This window comes from Anabrus simplex, chromosome 2 (assembly GCF_040414725.1).
Source record: "Anabrus simplex isolate iqAnaSimp1 chromosome 2, ASM4041472v1, whole genome shotgun sequence".
In the NCBI taxonomy this organism is placed as follows: Eukaryota; Metazoa; Arthropoda; class Insecta; order Orthoptera; family Tettigoniidae; genus Anabrus; species Anabrus simplex.
The window spans coordinates 200,811,483-200,833,702 of NC_090266.1; the positions used below are offsets into that span (position 1 = coordinate 200,811,483).

At 39.6% G+C, this 22,220-nt stretch overlaps 1 protein-coding gene across 1 annotated transcript in view; it reads left to right on the top strand.

The window, feature by feature from the left end:
- The window catches only part of LOC136863484 (zinc carboxypeptidase-like), a 103,804-nt gene extending 81,795 nt beyond the window's left edge, over positions 1-22,009 (top strand). The window contains exons 8-9 of the mRNA XM_067139883.2: positions 10,993-11,077; positions 21,807-22,009. Coding sequence (XP_066995984.2) covers positions 10,993-11,077; positions 21,807-22,009 — 288 coding nt within the window. The remainder of the gene's footprint in view (positions 1-10,992; positions 11,078-21,806) is intronic.
- Positions 22,010-22,220: the final 211 nt, after the last annotated feature.

The following is a 22,220-nucleotide window of genomic DNA, read 5'->3' on the forward strand; positions in this document are numbered from 1 at the left end:
TCTTGAAGGGGACTATCCTTAGTTTACGACAAGATGCCCTTCCCAACGCTAATTACACAATATAGCGCTTAGAGTCTACTACACAAGATGGCGGCGGCTGTTGTGGCCTCCTCCTCCTCCTCTGTCAATGCATAGCTTTATCGAACATGATGAAACATGCATCGCGAAAGCAAGAGTGTGCACGTGTTGCAGCGATGCATGTTTAGACTTGTACACATACTGCTGTTCAAAACATATTACAACAAGTGTTGAGAACATAAAATCGCATACTATAGTTCGATGTTGTAAAACACTGCATTGCAAGACTAGAATCAAACACAGTTCAGAAAAAAAATCCTTCTCAACATACTTACTGAGCTGCTTATCCTCCTCCTCTTTCAAGGCACATCTCTATCGAACATGCATCGCGAAGACAAGATTATGCACGTGCTGCAGCGATGACGTCATTGTGCATGTTTAGACTTGAACACATACTTCTGTTCAAAACATATTATGACTAGAATCGCATACTATTGTTCGATTTTGTACAACACTGCATTTCAAGACTAGAATCAAACACTGTTCAGAGAAATACCTTTTCCCTTCTCAACATACTTACTCAGCTGCTCTTCTGACACGATAACATACTTACGAATCTGAACACCTTCTTTCTTGACATACTTATCTTCTTTTTCGAGTAATAAACAAAACTTTCAAGATGAAGGTGCGGGAGGAGGAGAAGGTAATACCTGTTATAAAATAAAAGAATATGCCAATTCTACATTATTTATTGCATCTTGTATGTACAAGTTTCATCTTAAATCATTTACTGTAGTCATTTCCGCTTCATATATGTACATCTTACAATGTCGGTGTACCTCACCATTCTTAAATAATAATGCAATTCAGCTAATTTTTATATGTACAAGTTTAAACTTGAGTCATTCGCTGTACTACGCTCTTAGCGTTCCTCTCCCTTCTTACTATCTTTATACAATATGTACAGTAAATTGTGAAGTAAGACAGTTTAGCGTATATATTACAAAGTACATACCTCTAGCATAATATTTATACACACTCACACACACACACATACATCTGCTTTAGGTGAAGTAGTACCTATCAATACGACTGTGCCACGAGGCTAGAGTGTTGGTAGAATTTGGAATAACAAACCGTTTACAGTCTTATTCTTAAGTGCTACCTTATTAATTAAATGAGTGTACAACTGATGTTTCTTGCTTCTAATAACAGCCATTTGCTTATGTAAAATAAGTGAATTACTATTAATACAATTTTCATAATTTTCTAAACTTAGCTCATTCTTTTTAATTCCTTTCAATCTTTTTATTTGTAGTTTATTTAAGAGCATTATGCAATATGATTTGGATTTAGTACCTACAAATGAATCGATAATATTTCCAGCATATTCGTCTTTCATTTTACCTTGAACATTTTTGTTTACTAGTGGTAGATAATAATCATTATTTTCAGGATAGTTACTAGTATCAAACCTACCTAAGTCTGGCTTTATATCATTGTAATAGTCATCAGTTTTGATTTGGTAAATAAACGAATCGGTATCTGTGTAGAACAATTGCACATTATGAGCGTACTTCTTCATCATATAATCGTAATGGAATTCAAATATCAGTGTTTTAGCTAATTCAAGTACAGCAAAGCCAACGCAGGTAGCTTTGTCATACTTAACTTTAACACGATTCATCTGTATAATGACTAAATTTTCATAGTACAGCTATGGAAATTCGGTTAACTTATTAAATGGTTAGCACCATACATTTGCTTAATATTTTCCCAGATTGTAATCAGTTTTACATCAACGCGTTTGTCAACATTTTCCATAGTCTTACCAAACACACTGTTATTCATAAGCTTATAGAAATCTTTCTCAAACTCGTTAACTGCATTTGTTCTTAAAATATTGTTGAGATCGACATACGGTTTTAACCACAGTGACTGATTGAATTCTAGTACTCGATGAATTTTGGTTAACTTCAATCCATGCTGCGAACACTGTTTTAAATCCGATAATGAATGACATACTTAGATTTGTCATACAAATTAACGATTAGCACCTTTGCTGTTGATGTGATGTACGGAGACTTCATATTTTCAGGGCAGAAGTCATTATGAGAAGTGTGTAACTCTTTAGGATACTGTAAGTCAACTTCAAGGAAATACCCTTTATTAGCTTCATCGTCTAGGGTGTGCAGCTGTAAATCGTCAATTTCGCATTGCGTTAGCCAGCGGAAACTATTTAATGGTAGATGCTGACTCATTGCCCACCCATACTGATTGTTAGCATCAAGATAAACAATATACTGAGATTCCTGACTAGAGTCAAAACTCGGCATGTACTTATTATTTGCCTTAGAATACCGCCCACTCCACTGACTTAGACCACACCGAATAGACGATTTTATAAAGTGCACCATATCGATATCTGTTAACAGTTCCAAATTCACTTGCGTGTATTTTGACATGGCATCCCAACTTAACCCAGGCGCTATAAAATACTGACATGGATCAAGGCTGTACGTTTTCTTGCAAACACAGCGAAAATTTTCGAAAACATCAGCTAACGAAAGTACATCCGTCTTTAAATATAAGTCAGAGTATTCGCCTAGCGTTTGAATGTGGAACTGCTCCCAGATACGTTGTGCATGTAAATAGTCATCATCACTAATATCAGCTGAATTCGGCGAGCTGTTAAATGATTGTTTTGCTGGTAAGGCGCGTTCTTCGAGGCGTTCTAAGCAGTCAATATATTCATAACAGAAGACACCCTTACGCCGAATTAAATTTAACTGCTTTCCTTCAGGAAAAAGACGTCAAATTTCTGTGAATTGTTCTGGTTGCAAATTACTCGAAAGTTTATCAAGGCTACTCGTCATAAAGCGAAACGAGTCAAGAAATCTCAATTTTACAAACTTTAGGGTAATTTTTAGAAAATTCGCCATCACAAATACTACATTTTGTAGCACGATGATGATTTTTAACTGAATTTTGGTAAGCGGCTTCATGGGAATGTTAGTATTTAGAATACTGCTAAGATGAAATGCATCACTTTCAAGTCTTTCTAAAAATACTTTAGCAGCATCAGGTCCTCGATACAGCTCTAACTTATTAAGCGTACTATCATAACTACACTTGATATAATACGCGAAGCTATACGGGACATGCATGTGTGTAGTATTAGTAAAAGTGTTGTCCGGATTAGGCACGTATGTGCTAAATGGTTTGAGTATGGCTTCACAGTCTGCGTAGATAACGAAAGGCACCCACAGCTGCTTGTTATAATTCGTAAATTTCAAAACATTATTGCCTGTAGTAGGTATCTCTGTACATACATGATTGCAGTCTTTCTTAGAATGGTTTGTTGACTGATCTTCAGTTCTAAAATACTGCAAGCATCCGTCGCATAGCCACTTTTTACACCTTTCTTTTGACAACTGACTACCAACAAGTCTACTCAAATTTTTAATCCAACAAGAGTGACTATTCTGACTGTTTTCTATACAGAGTAAGTTAACATGAGTACTCTTCTTATTACTTGTATAATACAAAGGACCTACTACAGACTTTCTGTATACACCATACACATTAATGCTAATATTATTTAGTAGTTCAAAGCGCTTAATGTCCTTTAACTGCATAGGAAATTCTATACTATCTAAATTAATTTGTGTTGAATAGTGAGGATACGATGATGTTCTTTTAGCTACGTCTGATTTCGCAGGATTTACAGCTAACACAACAGCCCATGCAAAACACGCCACGTCATTGTTTTGGACGTTTACAACAGCTTTTTTCGCTTAATCCATGTCGGCAGCTCGATGTATGAAGATGCTCGCAAGGGATTCTACTTATTGATGTTAACATCTAGATACAAAATTTCAACTAAAGCCCACCCTGATTCTTTTTCTTGAAATTCCTCGGTCTTCGTTGAAAAAACGTTCGAGATATCCCTAAACTCATCACTGAAATTAGTTGACTCACTCACTGCAAAATTCTTGGTATTAAATGATTTAATTTCACTTATTTCACTTCCTCACTGTTAGTCATCACGTGCGCACTAATGCTCTTTCTCTACTGTCTGGGTTTGATATAAGAACATAAGACACAATCGTCCGCAAATGCGTGTATTAAATTTTTTCAGATGGTTTTTATTGTAAACAATGTCTGCACTGCTTCCGAAATAACGTATAAACTCAAAGGGAGGAGGTAAGTCTCCATAGCTATCGAAATACCATACTTTAGATTTACGTTTTACATAAGCAAAGTAATGAGTTCCAGGTCCGCGACTATTGTCTAAGTTAATTACGGCACTTTCACGTTCACGTGGGCGTGCTGGTAGTTGATCGCGCATATACACACCTCGAAAGAAATGATTTCCTATTTGTTTAGCAAAGTAAAAACTTCTTTATGTGTCGGATCTCGATGTGGCAGTGCATTCAGTAGACTTGTTTGGAGAAATGTAGATGCCAAGCCCTTTTTTGCACGGTGCTAGCTTCATGTGTACACCTTTGCCTCGTAATGCAATTGCCTCCATCGTCTGGCACTGAGCTACGGTATCCCCTGCCTGTTAGCGACCTCTTACGGCCTTTGAGCTAGGGTGAGAACAACACGAGACGCCGAAGTGCCAGAATTTAGTCCCTCAAGAGTTCTGCTAGTAAATCTACCAACACGAGGCTGACGTATTTGAGCACGACCGAACTGAGTCAGGATCGAACCTGCTGTTTTCGGAGACGACGAGGTGCCGGAATATACTCCCTCAAAAGTACTTTGTAAATTTACCGAGCACCTTCAAATACTACCGGAATGAGCTAGGATCGAACTTGCTGTTTTCGGAGACGCCGAGATGCAGGACTTTTGCCCCTGAGGAGTTCTGCTAGTAAATCTACCGACATGAATCTAACGTATTTGAGCACTACCGGACTAAGCCAGGATCGAACCTGCTATGTTAGAAGGCCAGCGCCTAAACCGTCTGAGCTACTCAGCCCGGCCCCGGCAAGAGAGAACAACACTTACAGGCCTAAAGTCTTTGTAGGTCTCTAAACTAAGTCTGCTGCTGCTGTTACTTATTGTACAGTTGGTAAGCAAGCAGTGGACTTCATACCAGGCGAAACTCGCAGATACATCGCATACCTGCGAGTGTGCGCTCGTTCTGGCCGACTTGAAGCAGCTTGTGTGTTTGCTTCATGCTCACTCAAAAATATATTCATACAACGTTTCTGTAAAACACATCCCCAATATGTCGTGCCCGGGGTAATTAGGCATCTCTAACCCTGTTCCGGAACATAGCCTACTCCAGGGTCTGCTCAAGTCTTCATTCGAAACCCGGTGCTGGCACATAGCCTGCTCCCAAGGCCTAAATAGCGGGGTTCGAACTACACTGTCATCAGCTCTGAAAACAGCAAATGCTAGGGGGCGGCTGCTCGCTTCCCGCTTCTAGCCCTTTCTTCTCAAGAATCTGTTTTATGGCCGGATGCCCTTCCTAACACTAATGGTCTAAGGACCGGGATTTTGAATCGCAAGAATCCGTTTTACGGCTAGTCGCCTTTCCTGGCGTACAAGACCGGAGTTTTAAAGTAATGTATATTTTTGCTAAGTCACTTCCAGCAGTAGCAGAGAGGCTGCTTGCTTTGACTCGGAGTTCGTAGGTCTGTTCTTACAGTTGTTGCACAAGAATAGTTAAAGCAAGTTATGCTAAGCAGCAGTCGCTCAAGGCTGTAGTTTTCTGCTTGCTTCTCTCGTCGTGCATGCTTTGACTCGAATCCTGACTAGGTCAGTCGGATGGGGACCGTCAACAAGGGCATCCGGTAATTCTCTATAGGACATCTTGCTAACAGCTTGCTTGCTTGTTAGCAGTAAGCTATGTGCATGTAGTTAAAGATAGCACCTAACACACTTCTTCACCACATGCGTAAAGTTGCATGCTGCCACCACATGTCAAAGGTATGTGGATTTGTGCTGTAAAGATAGCAGCACGGTGCTCTGTTGACTAAAGATGACCGCTGTCAAAAAAGCACAAAGAATTTCGAATTACCGCCACCACATTTCAAAGGTAGTAGCTAAAGATGGCAGCACGGTACTCTGTTGATTAAATATGTCAGCTTGTCAAAAAAGCACATAGAGTTTCAAATTGCCGCCACCACATTTCAAAGGTAGTAGCTAAAGATAGCAGCACGATGCTCTGTTGATTAAAGATGGCCGGTGTCAAGAATGCACGTGGAAATTGCCGCCACCACATTTCAAATGTAGTACCGTACAGATAGCAGCACGATGCTTTGTTGTTTAAAGATGACCGCTGTCAAATAGCACGTGGAATTACCCTCCACCACATTTCAAAGGTAGTAGCTAAAGATGGCAACACGATGCTCTGTTGACTAAAGATGGCCGCTGTCAAGAAAGCACGGGGCTTTGAAGAGCGCGTAGAATTTCAAATTGCCCTCCACCGCATGCATAAGGATAAGGTTTAGTGCCGTATAGATAGCAGCACGATGTTGTCTTGTTTAAAGATAGTAGCTGTCAAAAAAACACGTAGAAATTGCCGCCCCCACATTTCAAAAGTAGATAAGGATGAGGTTTAGTGCCGTAAAGAGGGCAGCACTAAAAATTTGCGATGCAAGATAGCGGATGACAGCTGTCAAAAAGCACGTGGCTTTCAAATTACCCGCTACCACGATGAGGTTTAGTGCCGTAAAGAGGGCAGCACTGAAGTTAGCGATGCAAGATGGCGGCTGTCATAAAAGCACGTGGATTTTAATTTACCCGCTACTACGATGAGGTTTAGTGCCGTAAAGAGGGCAGCACTGAGGTTAGCAATGCCAGATGGCCGCTGTCAAAAAGCACGTGGCTGTTAGCTTGACAGCTGTCAAAAAAAGCACGTGGCTGTCGATAAAACACGTAGTTTTTACAATGAAGATAGCCGCTGTCAAAAAGCACGTGGCTGTCAAATAAGCACGTGGCTTTGTTTACAAACCAGAGCACGTGGCTTTGTTTACAAACATGACCTTGCCAGTGGTCAATGCGGCGGAGGCCTCTGCGGAGGGCCTGCGGCGGCGGCAGAAGCCATATCCATGATTTATACTACTAATAGTTTTGTAATTGAATATGCTGCTGCTTCATGGTACCTATCCATTATATGGAAGTAATTGCATGGTCATGTTTTCATAATCCCCTTGATGTTCTTTAAATGAATTCCTTTACTAAATTATTTCCCTTTCTTTCACCGTTAATTTATTGTGATTTAAAATACCCCTTTGACGATAATATTTTAAGCAAGATGGCAATTTTCATCAGTAGGAACACCTCTCGGGTTCTGAGGGCAGAACTACCCATCCACCCACCTCACCTTCCGCATTGTCCGCCTCCGTAGCGAACGGTTAGCACTATTAGCTGCCGTCCTCGGGGGCCTGGGTCCGATTTCCGTTACTGCCAGAAATTTAAGAATGACAGGAGGGCTGGTATGTAGTTAAAATGGTACATGCAGCTCACCTCCATTGGGGGTGTACTTCAAAAGAGCTGCACCACCTCGGGATGAGGACAAGAGTGTACGTTTACCTTCAGCATTCTTCTGTCCACTACATTTCAAAAGCATCTATTCTCTTTCTTTCTGAGATAGTTATTGTCCATGTATCACTTCCATACAATGCAACACCCCAGACGAAAGTCTTCAAAAGGATCTTCCTAACTCCTGTACCAATGCTCGAAGTGAACAAATTTCTTTTCTTAAGAAATACATTTCTTGCTTCTGCTGGCCTACAGCCTCCTTACGTCTGCCATCGTTAGTTATTTTACCACCCTGGTAACAATATTCATCTACTTCCTTTTAGACTTAATTTGCTAATCTAATATTTACTGCATCACATGACTTCCTTCGACTGCACTCCCATTATTTTTGTTTTGGATTTGTTTACATTCGTCTTGCACTCCTTCTTCAAGACTGTGTCCATACCAGTCAGCCGTTTCTCAAAATCTCCTGCAGACTCGGATAGAAGAACAACTATCATCGGCACGTATCAGAGTTTTCATTTCATATCCTTGGATCGTGATCCCCTTTCCAAATTTCTCTTTGATTTCTATCACCACCTGTTCTATATAAACATTGAAATCGAGAAAGCACAGACTGCATCCTTGGCTCACTCCTTCCTGGTTTGCTGCTTGTTCTGAATCTTATCACTGCAGACTGAGTTTTGTACGGATTGTACACCATTCTTCTTACTTGGTATCTGATCGCGATAACCCACGGCATCTCAAATAGCTCAACATTATTGAATGCCTTTTCTAGATATACGAATGTCACGCACGTGGGCGTGTCGTTCTTATACTCTAAGATGAAATGGCGTATGGCTTTTAGTGCCCGGAGATCCCCGGACGGGTTCGGCTCGCCAGGTGCAGGTCTTTTGATTTGACTCCCGTAGGCGACCTGCGCGTCGTGATGAAGATGAAATGACGATGAAGACAACACATAGACCCAGGCCCAGTGCCAGGGAAATTAACCAATGATGGTTAAAATTCCCGACCCTGCCGGGAATTGAACCCGAGACCCCTGAAACCAAAGGCCAGCATAGATCCGGACATACTCTAAGATCAGACGTAAAGTCAGCATTGCTTCACGCGTTCCTACATTTCTTCTAAAGCCAAATCTATCTTCTCCCAATTCAGCTTCAACTTGTCTGTACCGAGCTGGATAGCTGCAGTCGCATAAGTGCGGCCAGTATCCAGTATTCGGGAGATAATGGGTTCGAACCCCACTGTCGGCAGCCCTGAAGTGGTTTTCCGTGGTTTTCCATTTTCACACCGGGCAAATGCTGAGTCTGTACCTTAATTAAGGACACGGCCGCTTCCTTCCCAGTCCTAGCCCTTTCCTGTCCCACCGTCGCCGTAAGACATATCTGTGTCGGTGCGACTAAAGCCAATAGCCAACAAAATAGCAACTTGTCTGCCCATTCTTCTGTAAATAATACTTGTTAAAATTTTGCGAGTATGAGACACTAAACTAATTGTACGGCAGTTTTCACACTTGGAACCTGCTTTCTTGGAAATAGTATAACAGATTTCTGTTTAAAATCGGACGACACTTCTTTTCCATCATATACGGTACCGAATGGAATAGCCTATCCATGTCGGATTCTCCTATGACAGTCAGTAATTCCGAGGGTATTTCATCACTTCTAGGTGCCTCGTTTCTATTTAGGTCTCTCAAAGTTCTGTTGAACTCTGACATCAAAGTTGGGTCTCCCATTTCATTAGCATCAGCAGCCCCTTCTTGTTCCAGAAACTTATTATGTGCTTCTTTCCCTTGATACAATTGTTGAATATGCTCCTGCCACCTTTCTGCCTTCTCTTCTTTCCCCAGAAGTAGTTTTTCATCTGCGCTCTTAATATTTACACACCTAGATTTCCTTTCTCCAAATGTTTCCCTGATTTTATTCTCTTTTCTCCCAAATCTACCCATCCCAAACTTTGCAACAATTTTGTAACGCTACTCCTTTGTTGGAAATCACCCAGAAGAAATCGAGCTCCTTTTCTTTGGATTTTTTCCAGTTATTGAATCAAGTAATCCTGGTGAGGTTCCTGGAACCATACTCTAGTTGGGGTGTATCAGAGACGTATACGCCCTCTCCTTTACATCCTTACTACAACCCCTAAATACCCTCATAAACATGTGCAGAGATCTGTACCCTTTATTTACAATCATATTTATGTGATTACTCCAATGAAGATCATTCCTTATATTAACACCTAAGTACTTACAATGATCACCTAACGGAACTTTCATCCCATCAAGGCAGTAATTAAGACTGAGAGGACTTTTCCTATTTGTGAAACTCACAACCTGACTTTTAACCCCGTTTATCATCATACAATTGCCTGCTCTCCATATCACAACATTATCGAGGTCATTTTGCAGTTGCTCAGAATCTTGTAACTTATTTATTACTCCGTACATAATAACATCATCTGCAAAAAACTTATCTCTGATTCCACTTCTTTACACATGTCATTGATATATATATATAAGAAAACATAAAGGTCCAATAATACTGCCTTGAGGAATTCCCCCCTTAATTATTTCAGGGACAGAAATAACTTCGCCTACTCTAATTCTCTGAGTTCTATTTTGTAGAAATGTAGCCAGCAATTCAGTCAACCCTTTGTCTAGTCCAATTGCCTCATTTTTGCCAGTAGTCTCCCATGATCTACCCTATCAAATGCCTTAGATACAGTCCATTTGATCTCCTGAATCCAAGTTATCTGCTATATCTGGCTGGAATCCTACAAGTTGAGCTTCAGTGAGATAACCTTTCCTAAACCCAAACTGCCTTTTATCAATCCAGTTATCCAGTTATTAATTTCGCAAACATGTTTAATATAATCAGAAAAAATGTTTTCCCAACGCATGTCAAACTGACTGCCCAGTAATTTTCAGTTTTACATCTATCACCCTTTCCTTTATACACAGTGGCTACTATAGCAACTCTCCATTCATTTAGTATAGCTCCTTCACCCAAAAAATAATCAAATAAGTACTTCAGGTATGGTACTATATTCCAACCCATTGTCTGTAGTATATCCCAGAAATATTATCAATTCCAATCTCTTTTCTAGTTTTCAACGTTTGTATCTTACTGTACATGTCACTGTTTTCAAAGGTAAATTTTAATACTTTTTTAAGTATTAGTCACCTTCTCTATCCTTGTACCCAACAATCTTTACATACTGCTGACTGAATACTTCTGCTTTTTGCTTTTTTTCATCTTACTTTTCTTCCTAACTATCTTTCAGCGTCCCTAATTATCTCATTCTTAAATATGTGAACCAATATACGTTTCTGTAATTTACATTAGTTCCCAGCTGAGAACTAAATGTATTATCTGATAACCTTATTCCATATCTCTGACTACATCGGCAATTTGATAAAAACTATTATACTAATTAAAAATGTATGTTACGGTTATATCTTTAGATTCTCTTCTTTTACAGGTAGACATTGGTACGAGGGCAATGGAGAAATTATCTAAACGATACGGGACTCGGTACACCACTGGAAACATTGTTGATGTAATTTGTAAGTATACCTGATTTTGAACGTGGATGTTGCATTAGCGTTACATGAATATACCAAGGTCATATTACTTGGATTTACGTGGTGCAAGTGTGATCAGCAGTGTAAATATTGTAGATGAATAAGTTCTTTGTCATCATCACTGTCGCTGACCTTAGTGAAGTATCTTCAATAAGTGTAGTTAAGTCAGGCGAATGGGGTTGGGGTTAAAGTGATGATGATGATGATGATGATGATGATGATGATGATGATGATAAAACAGTGGATCAGGTCAGGCTTATCAGAAATCTTCGTTGCCGTCTAAAAGATCCTTTGGCCATCTACAGCTCTTTTTCGTTTTACTTCACCTTTTGAACCTAGTTCGTTCAGATTTCTGCACACATGAGGTTATAATTCTGCGCTATTTGGTGATGCATGTTTCGACATTAAATTTTGTTATGAAAGAGCCGTTTAGTCAATAACGTTCTGTTCCAAAGATAGTGGTCTAGATACCGGGCGAAGTCAGCAATGTTTTAGACTGTTGTGGGACAAAATTCCTACAACCTAGCGTTTAAGAGCATTAACAGTTAGAAAACACGTTATTACTATTATTATTATTATTATCGTTATTATCGGGTTGTGGATTCGTATGTAGGACTTCAATCATTTTGCGTAGCTGATGCGACAAAGACGTACATGACCCAACTGGAAGGAAGTTGGTTTCAGGAGGTCGAGAAAATTAGGAATGAGTATTCCACATCTGCTCAGGCATTCACTCAGCCACTGCCGGAATTAGTGCCAGATAAACTCTACGGGACCACTCTATCTTACCTAGCGTCACGGTTCCGAACTGTGGAAGTCTTTACCTTCTTGTCTTCCGGGTGCTACCATAGCCTTCATATTCCATTTACATTTGATCTCGCACACTCTTGCAGTCACACTCTCCGCCATTTCTACCAGTTTACATTTTTAGAATTTTCCCCTCTCTCGTATCACCATGCGCAACAACTCCCGAGTTATTGTTCTACCTTCAAAAGGAAAACCATTCTGCGAATTCATTGCTCTATGTCCACCATAAAGTGACTGTCATCTGGATTTCTCTCACGTACATCCTCATGTGGTACGATGTATAGCCTAAAACGAAAACCTTATACTGATTACTAAGATGATCTGTAGGGTACATGAGTTTTTTTAATGCTATTTATTCGGGACGTCGACCTAAATTATTTGGGAGACATGAGTTACTTTTCACAAATTGGTCAACATCAAATGTTCTAGTGAAGCTCAACTTGCATGATACCAGCAAGATACAGCAGATATTTTAGATGCAAGAGGTCAATTGGACTGTATCGCTATTGCCCTACCCAAGGCTTTTGATAGGGTAGATCATGGAAGACTAATCACGAAAATAAGTTCTGTTGGACAAGACAAAAGAGTAGTTGAATGGGTGACTACATTTCTAGAAAGTAGAACTCACAGAATTGGAGTAGGTGAATCATTATCCGATCCTTTAACAATAATAAGACAGTCTCTCAGATCAGAATTATTGGACCTTTACTTTTTCTTTTATATGTAAATGATATAAGTAAAGAACAAGAATCACAGATAAGGACTTTTGCGGGTGATGTTGCACTGTATAATAGCAGTAAATAAGTTACAGGATTGTAAGTGAATACAAAAAGACTTCGGCAATGCTGTGAGATGGACAGCAGACAATAGCATGATGGTAAACGGAATGAAAATTAAGGTTGTAAGTTTAACCAAAAGGGAAACTGCTCTGACTCGTAATTACTGTTTTGATGGAGGCGATAGTATCTCACAAGGATCACTGTCTTAGGGGCTGAACATGAAAATCCACAACCTGTTTTCAGACATTCGACCGGGTCAGGAATGGAATGAATGAAGCCCCCATCTAGTGGCGAGGATAGGAACCGTGTCGGTTGCCGAAGCCTCTCGCACCTCCCTGGGGGATTGATTAATGACTGACAGATGAAATGCTACTGGAGAGTGTTGCTGGAATGAAAGATGACAGGAAAAACCGGAGTACCCGGAGAAAATCTTGTCCCACCTCCGCTTTGTCCAGTACAAATTTCACGGAATTTGAACCACGGAACCCAGCGGTGAGAGGCTGGTGTGCTGCGCCTGAGTGATGGAGGCTCCGCTTTAGGTGTTGTTACAAGGAAATATCTTAACTGGGATAATCACGTTAACGTGTTTGTAAATAAAGTTTTCAAATTTCTGCATATAGTTATGAGGGTATATAGGGGTTGTGTTAAGGATGTGAAGAAGTCTGGTGAGACATCAGTTAGAGTATGGTTCCGTTGTATTGGACCCTCATCAGGATTACTTGATACGAGAAATGGAAAAGGTCCAAATGAAAGCAGCGTAATTTGTTCTAGTTGATTTCCGACCAAATATTTTTTACGTCACACCGACACAGATAGGTTTTATGGTGACGATAGGATGAGAAAGACCTAGGAGTGGGAAGGAAGCATACATACGTATCTTTATTTCCACCATAGTACATACTATCGGTTAGGTAATAAAGATAACAAGCCACTACTGCCCCCTAAGTCTAAGTTTACTATCTATTAAATCTACTCTGTAGCATCCCACACATGCGCGGATAGCCAACACCACGTGTAAGATGCTACCTAAACTACAAGCTACACTAACATCCTAACTAGCTTATTCTACTGTCTAAGACTAAGTTAAAGAGTTGGCTGGTCGTGGTATCTTCCCTGGTAAGGAAAACTGCCCGTCCAAGTCGTAGATCACCACTACCAGCCCCGCCTGGTGTGGTCGGATATCGGACACCACAGGCAACTTGCTGACAATGTGTTTTCCTCCCGTTCTTTGTGTGGCAGATCTCATATGGTGGAAGCCAGACCAACATGTGACCCGTCACACTCTTATCTTCTGTCCAACCTGTTGTATACGACTCACTGACAGCACTCATCCTTACTTCTCCTCTTTCCCCACGTGCGGACACGCTTAATCTTTTTTACCTTGGGATGGGTCAGTCCCACCCCACGCTTTCACCTCTTATGACCCGCACTCCCCATCGCGTAACTTCCACTCTGCTCTTTCTCACTTACACACACCATTCTACTTCCTAACCTACTACTCTAGATATACAACATCCTTCACTCCATTATTTGCTCCCTTATTTTACTTTTGACTTACAGATAAAGAACCACCATTCCTCATCACCTTTCCACAGTTCACAACACCGACCTTCCAAATATATCAATAGTTTTCTTACCACTCTACTAATTCACACCATCTTCATACAGTTCTTATATTACATGCTCTTCTCTTAATACATTCAATTACCCATATATACAAATCTCTTCTTAGTATATCTACTGTGCCCTTTTTAAGGCACTCAATGCGGTGGTCTTCTTTCTTGATATGTGCGCCGGCTGCTCCTGCAAATAATGACATATAAAAATACCTACCACCTCATGTACTCTTCTCCTCAGGGGTGGTGCGTTCTTGGATCCCTCGGGTTGATGGGCCACACGTCAATCGGGGGGTGAGGAAATGAAAGATGGGGTAAACTAAACTATAAATGACGGTACCAAAAGACTAAATTAAAATTTAAATAAATAAAATGGTTTATTTAACAAAAATTTGCAAAGTATAAAATGAAAGTAAAATGGTGTAAAATAAAATAATATGAAATGAAATTAAAATTTTAAAACAATTAAAAGGTCTGCATTACAATAAGTTAATTATCTGCCTTAATAAATTTCGACTGAAGGTCGATTAAATTTAAATATTCTGGATTACATCGAACCACTGTCTCCATGACGATGACGTGACCACATTTAAAACACTGGTCAGAAATACAGCCTCATTTGAATAAATGATTTGCAGTACCTTGAAGAATGTCTTCTCAAAATAAATTTGAGTAATTAATTAGTTAATTTGTTAATTCATCAAATTGACATTGACTTTGAGGTGTCTATAAAATATTTGACCCATATTCAACTTTAGTTGGGAAACACCCAACTCTAAAATAATAATAGAATCCACTAACCATGTGTAACAATAAAAAGAAGAGAGAAAAAACAAACAACCATGAATATGGTACTTTATCCGTTATATAACCTTTGCCACATACTTAAACTACTCGTGGCTGAAAACAAGAACATTTATAGAACCAAAAACCTGAGTGCTACCATCACTCATTTAATTAGTTAAACCTTACTTATTTAACTGTGATAGTCTGGACGCTTAAAATACTCAAATTAATTAGGCCAAGTGCCTCAAATTTACTCCTTAAATGAAAGCGATCCCTTTACATCGTCAACTTTACCTAGTTTGCCGCTGCCTGCATTTTCATTACGAATGCATATTTGTGTGGTACCAACTCTAGATGGAGGCAGATCCCATCTTATTTATGTAACTCATCTGCGGCACTTGTGATACAACTGCTTATTAAAGATCGCTTCATTTGCCTAACTGAAATGTAGTGGATTTCTAAGGCTTGGTGATTACTAACTGTCTTCTGGTATGAGCATACCACTACTATGGTTTTGACTATGAACTAATCGATGATCTATTACTCTAACACATGAAATCTTATTTACATAAATGAACATGTCAATGGAGAAACACTGCTCCCACGAGATACTGAAATTAAAATAACCTGACTACACCTATTTTATTTACATACATTAAATTCAAACACTATTCACGTATCATCAGATTCTAAAATAATACGGTGACAAAATATATGCACAGAAAGGATATTATTACAAAAATCCAGATCCCAAAAATCGCTGCCTAATAAAATTTAAAATAAAATGCGCAAATCGAAGTATAAAATATTACCCTGATTCAAGTAGCAAAATTATGTGAATTTGATGGCAATCTTCTAACCTCAGACGAAAAATGTCTGGACATGACCCTATTCAATCTTTACGGACAATAATTATTGGTATTACATGTCATCAATGATTATACATGACTGTCGAAACACACATTGATCGGTCGCTCTGTTCACAATTCACCTCGGACTCTAACTTGCATATTTTCCGCGCATCTATTTTCCCTGGAAACCATTTGAAACAATACAGGCTTTTCACCTACAACCATTACACATGTCGTCGCATATTTAACACTCTCGGTTAAATTATCCATCTCTCAATTCTATTTATTCATCAATATTCTCGACGTAGTAACTCATAGTACGGCCTCGCTCGTATCAGGCGGGCGAAATAACTGTGTCGTTCACACATCCATTTTTACGACATTATTCATGACATGGTCCAAATATCACAATTTCCATTTTTCAACGCAGATCATCAGGTATATTACTCTTACATTGCTCGTTATATTGATCATCTACCGTTTCACATATTATGAAATATCAGAGCTAACTTATCAATGGCCTCCTGTCACTAATTATTTAACTGAAATAACGAGATTGCCTCTCAAAAACACGGCTATCGAAATGTGTAACCACGTTTACATAAAGGAATTAAATTTTGCGTACCAACCATATCGCAGCGAAATACAAAGTATGAGAGCTAACGGAAACGATCATCTAAATAATGATTACATAACATGAAATAATAAACTGGATGCGCTAATAGCAAGAGTAAACATTTAAACTAACATGGCAGCATCTACAAACTCAAAACGTCAACAAAAATATAACGCTCATTACCATAGTTCTTATTATTATTATCACTTTAAAAATCTGCACTACACTGTATGTTAATTTCTTAGTAAAATAGGATTCTCATATGTCAAAATGACTTACTTCAAAATGATCCAGAAATAATATGAAAAACATTTACTTAAGGAAACTACGCGAATAACGCTTGCTAACACATTTTTTTTTGCTATGGGCTTTACGTCGCACCGACACAGATAGGTCTTATGGCGACGATGGGATAGGAAAGGCCTAGGAGTTGGAAGGAAGCGGCCGTGGCCTTAATTAAGGTACAGCCCCAGCATTTGCCTGGTCTGAAAATGGGAAACCACGGAAAACCATTTTCAGGGCTGCCGATAGTGGGATTCGAACCTACTATCTCCCGGATGCAAGCTCACAGCTGCGCGCCTCTACGCGCACGGCTAACTCGCCCGGTCACATATTTTTTATTATTATGATTATTATTATTATTATTACGATCCTAATTTTTATAATTACTATTATTGTGACACTATGGCATTTATATTCCGAATCGTCAAATATAATTGTCGTAGTCTCACGTTTAACTCAAAATGAAAATGATACTAAACTATAATTAATACCATCCAACACGTGAATTATTTACAGTCCTATCTAAAATTCTAAACTACATTTTTGATCATCGATTGTTCATAGTCCTACATATTTACATATTTACATTCTGCTCATTTACCTTATTTATGCTGGAGGCAGGTCAGATCACCCTCCGGACTCCGTCATGATGAATTTAGTACTCCATCTTCAAGCTGATGTGGTTATCCGAGAGGTCACACGCACAAACTTGATGCTTTTTTACGATAGCGTTGCACACGTCCACCTTTATATTAGCACTCGCATTTTTAACACTCTTTTGAAGATTATTCAATGACACTGCATTGAGCACCTGACGTGAAGTTGAAAGTCTGGACTCCGCTACCTGCCTAGCCTCCTACTGTCGTCTCTCTCACCCCTCTCAGTTTGTTTGTGTAAAGGATTATTGGTTATTCAACTTCTCTGACCATAACACTGGACTCAAGGACTTAGTGGCGCAGCATTCCACTAGCGAAAACAAAGTCCTTCTCCCTGTAACTGGCTTGACTAATTCTGCTCCCAAATATCTCACTTGCAATAATAGTTCTATGAGAGTGTGGAAAAGTTAAATGTAATGTTCCCGATGATATGTGGAGAATTTTATAATAATCGTCCTCCAAAATATGACTTTTCCACAAAATATACAAGCTACACGTGAATTAGGGAAAATGCCATGCAGCTACGTGTTACGAAGAGATTCATTGTTCATTCCGGTCCTAGCACGTTATAAGTTCATTCAAGGCAAGTGTTGAGAATATAACTATCATTGTCATTCGTTAATTTAATTGCCTGATTATCTCTGCATAAATTAAAGTTGAATAAAAGTTCGTCAAAGTGTTCATTTCGGCTAAGATATTACTCACACAAGTAAATACGTTACTCACTCGGATGCCAACAACTGTACAAGACTGAAGATTCTTACAAGACTGAAAATTCTTACGAGACTGCGATTCTTCCAAGACTGAAGTTCACCACAATGGTGTCGTCGGTTTTGTAAACTGTCCTCCCCCACTTCAAAAATAGTTCTGTAGAAGGGATGTTGCGTAACAATCCTGCACTTGGGACCGATTTATCATACGTCCGTAGGTTAGAATTTTAGGAAATGTGTTCTAAACATTCCTAATTTTGGTCCGATTTACGTGTTACATTGCGTTATGAGAAACGATCACAGGTTAATTTACATGACGGCGCGCGTCACTGGCTCTATTTTCTGCAAGAGTATGGTGCCTTCCCGCCATGACTGTTCATTTCCTGGGCGATACCACTCTTCCATATAAAATTAAAAATTTCTTATTTAACCACTGATTAACCGCACATTTGCACTGATAAATCCTCAAATATTGTTTGGAAGTCAGGACACAATCTTTCACAGCTACTTCGGGCACCAAATCGCGAAATACTAGCTGTAGATTCCCGCTATGACAAGATATTAAAATTTGCAATTTTGTGATTGGCTGAGACGTTCGCGCTCTTAGTAGCTTGGATTCTTCCATTTTCTGCCAAGGGATGACGGTCATTATTCGTTTCTCTCTCGCATTTCTGGGTAAGGCAAATTCCGATGTGCGGATTCACGTGGGAACTGGATAGAAAGTTTCCACCTCTCGTCGGCATCATAAACATAATTGGACGAACCACTTAGGCTAGCTACTTCCTGTTCGTGCCTTAAGACGTATTCTGTGGACATATTTTCAGTCCGAACGGCGCCTGACTGTTGCTTTGTGAGACTGCAAGCTTTTCCCAGCCTTCTGCAGTATTCCCATATGCGAATTATTAAACATTTAATTTATGCATCTATTCTGCATATTCGCTTATGGGTGCACTACCGTGTATTTATAACACTCAATCTACTGACCATCATCTTGCTCAGGGCGGATAACCATTCCTCTGGGCAAGATGCTCTCCCTCATTCATCAAGTTTTGCTCAATCCATCTCCCTAGTCAACCACTCCAGATAAACAACAGTTCATCCTTTCCCACTCTCTTTTACACTAACTCTATGCCAATCGTTCCTCCTTCAGTTCACTACATTCCCATACTACTCTACACTACACTACACTATAACAATCTCTTCATATACATATACCTTATATCAGTACAATTCTCTCGTTCTAGTTAGCAGCATCCTGCTCAGGGCGGATAACCATTCCTCTGGGCAAGATACTTCCCTCGTTCATCTAAATCTTACTACCTCCTTCTCTGAGAACTCCATTTTTAGATTCACCTCTCCATTACGCCTATCTCCTTCTACCTTCCTACTCAACTACCCCTGCTTCTCTCATCACCTACTCCCTGTTCTAAACATAGCTCCCTCCCTCCCTGCTCCTTCTTTCTTCCATTCCCTCTTCTTCCTACCTTATCTCTCTCTTCTTTTTTATTGGCCCATTTTCGCTCCCTCCATTCTTCCAGTTATTCCCTCAATTTCTTTAAAAATCTGGCTCTAACCACATTCCATTATTTCGATATATTTGCTTCTCTCTCCCACTCTCTACACAACTATGCATCTTATAACACTTTTCTGCCTTTTACATCTCTTTCTCATTCAGTAGTTTATTTTTAATCTCCTGTAAGGCTTTGCATTGGTAGATTATATGCAAGTCCGACCAACCCTCCCCACAAAAAATACGTCTATCCTTGTTTTCTCGTCCTAACAATCCCCTGTTTTTTGGAACTCCCATTACCCACCAGTATAAACCTCTTTTAGCTCTTCTGCGGCCGTGGCCTTAATTAAGGCACAGGCCCATAATTTTTCTGATGTTAAAATGGGAAACCACGGAAAACCATCTACAGTGAGGCTGGAACTCACTATCTCCCAGATGCAAGCTCACAGTTGCGTGCCCCTAACCGCAGGGTCAACTCGCCCGGTGACAAATGAGTAATATCACGACAATGTTGCAAAATTTGGGCTGGGAATACTTGGGAGTAAGGAAATGAGCTGCTCGACTAAGTGGTATGTTCCGAGATGTCAGTGGAGAGACAAATAAGCCTTAGGAGAGATTTTAAATGTATGAAAAATAATAATATGAAGATTAAATTGAAATTCTAGAACAAACTGGGGTAAATATTCATTTATAAGAAGAGGAATTAGGAACTGGAATCATTTACCGAGGGAATGTTCAATGAATTTCCAAGTTCAGGAATAATTTATGGAAAGACTCGGTAAATTATTGATTATTTTACAAATTGTTTTACGTCGCACAGATAAGTCATATGGCGACGATGAAATAGGAAAGGCCTAAGAGTGGGAAGGAAGCGGCTGTGACCTTAATTAAGGTACAGCCTCAGCATTTGCCTGGTGTGAAAATCGGAAACGACGGAAAACCATCTTGAGGGCTGCCGACAGTGGGACTCGAACCCACTATCTGCCCGAGGCAACCTCACAGCTGCGCGCCCCTAACCGCACGGCCAACTCGGCCGCTAAAGTACTGATAGGGAATCTGCCACCTGGGCGAGAATACTAAATGAAGATCTATGATCATTGATTGAAAAGCCACAAAAAGATTAAAGACTTTCAACTAGTACAAGTAACAACGAGTGAAGAACGAATCCCTGCACGAAACAGAAATATTCACTCCTTCTGAATCAAAATCAAAATACTTCGGAATATCATATGTGCAAAACTCATGATAAATGCACATTGAATAAACGCGTTATGTAAATGTCATCGCCCTGGATGAATCACCTTACCAAACGAATTCAATTTTGATTTAAATAGAGTGAACTTTTGAATCAGTGAAGTGACTCGTTCTTCAGTCCCTGTTAAAATGTATAATTTAATTATTTTGTAACCTCCGACAATGATCACTTTGTGAAATACAACTGGTATATCTTACACAACATCTCCCTACTCTATACTACTCAACGTAAATTTTCCGTCGTTCTCCTATAGACTAAGATTTCCGTTAGTGGCTAATATTGTGCATTGTGTGGCACTTCCCAGGATATCAGTAACATTGCACTTTCCTGACCTCCATTTGAGATAGGTTCCTCCTAAGTGATGCAATATATCTTTATTAAGTACAATTGTGAAATGGTACCTGTTAGAATTCTGCATCATGCGTGATACCGAGTGATGATAAAGTCACTTAAACTAGGCTTCTCAATAATGGAATTCTTTGCGTTGCCAGCTTCCACGGTCATTTCTTAACTATTAATTCTAGCAATTAGCACGATATGTCAATCCCGGTTGTTCAGTTTCATCTGTGTTCGCAGGTAGCCTACCATTATTTCTCTATTAGAACCTCAGATTAGAACCTCAGGCAAGAAGGGGAAAAGCTACGTGGCTATTTCCTTGCTTGCAAATATTAGTGTTCATAAAATCATGTAGGCTAGTGCGGTAGTTTGGTCTGTCAAACGATCTGTTTATAATAATTACTATGATAGAACACGTGGATGCTGTAGTTACTTGTTCATAATGAATAGTTCTGTAAATTTCTTCAGTATGCTCCTGTTTTAAAGTTTCTTTTCGTTCTATTTCAGATCCAGCCAGTGGCATCAGTATGGACTGGGCCCGTAGTTCGTTTAAAATACCATTCACGTTCACATATGAGCTACGGGACACTGGAAGGCACGGTTTCCTCCTTCCAGCGAAACTAATCATTCCTACTGGTGAGGAAACCCTAGACTCTGTTGTTTCCATTCTACAAGATGTGCGTGGCTACTCCTGGAAGACCACAAGCTGAAGATTAAATTGGCAACAAGACCGCTATTTATTTATGGTATTTACTTATTTTCCACACGACACCTCGTAATCTGCAGGCCTTCGGGCTGAGCAGCGGCCGCTTGGTAGGCTAAGGCCCTTCAAGGGCTGTGGTGCCATGGGGTTTGGTTTGGTTTTTTACTTATTTTGTACTCGACTAATCTTAGTAGTAAATAAAATAATTTGTATTTAAA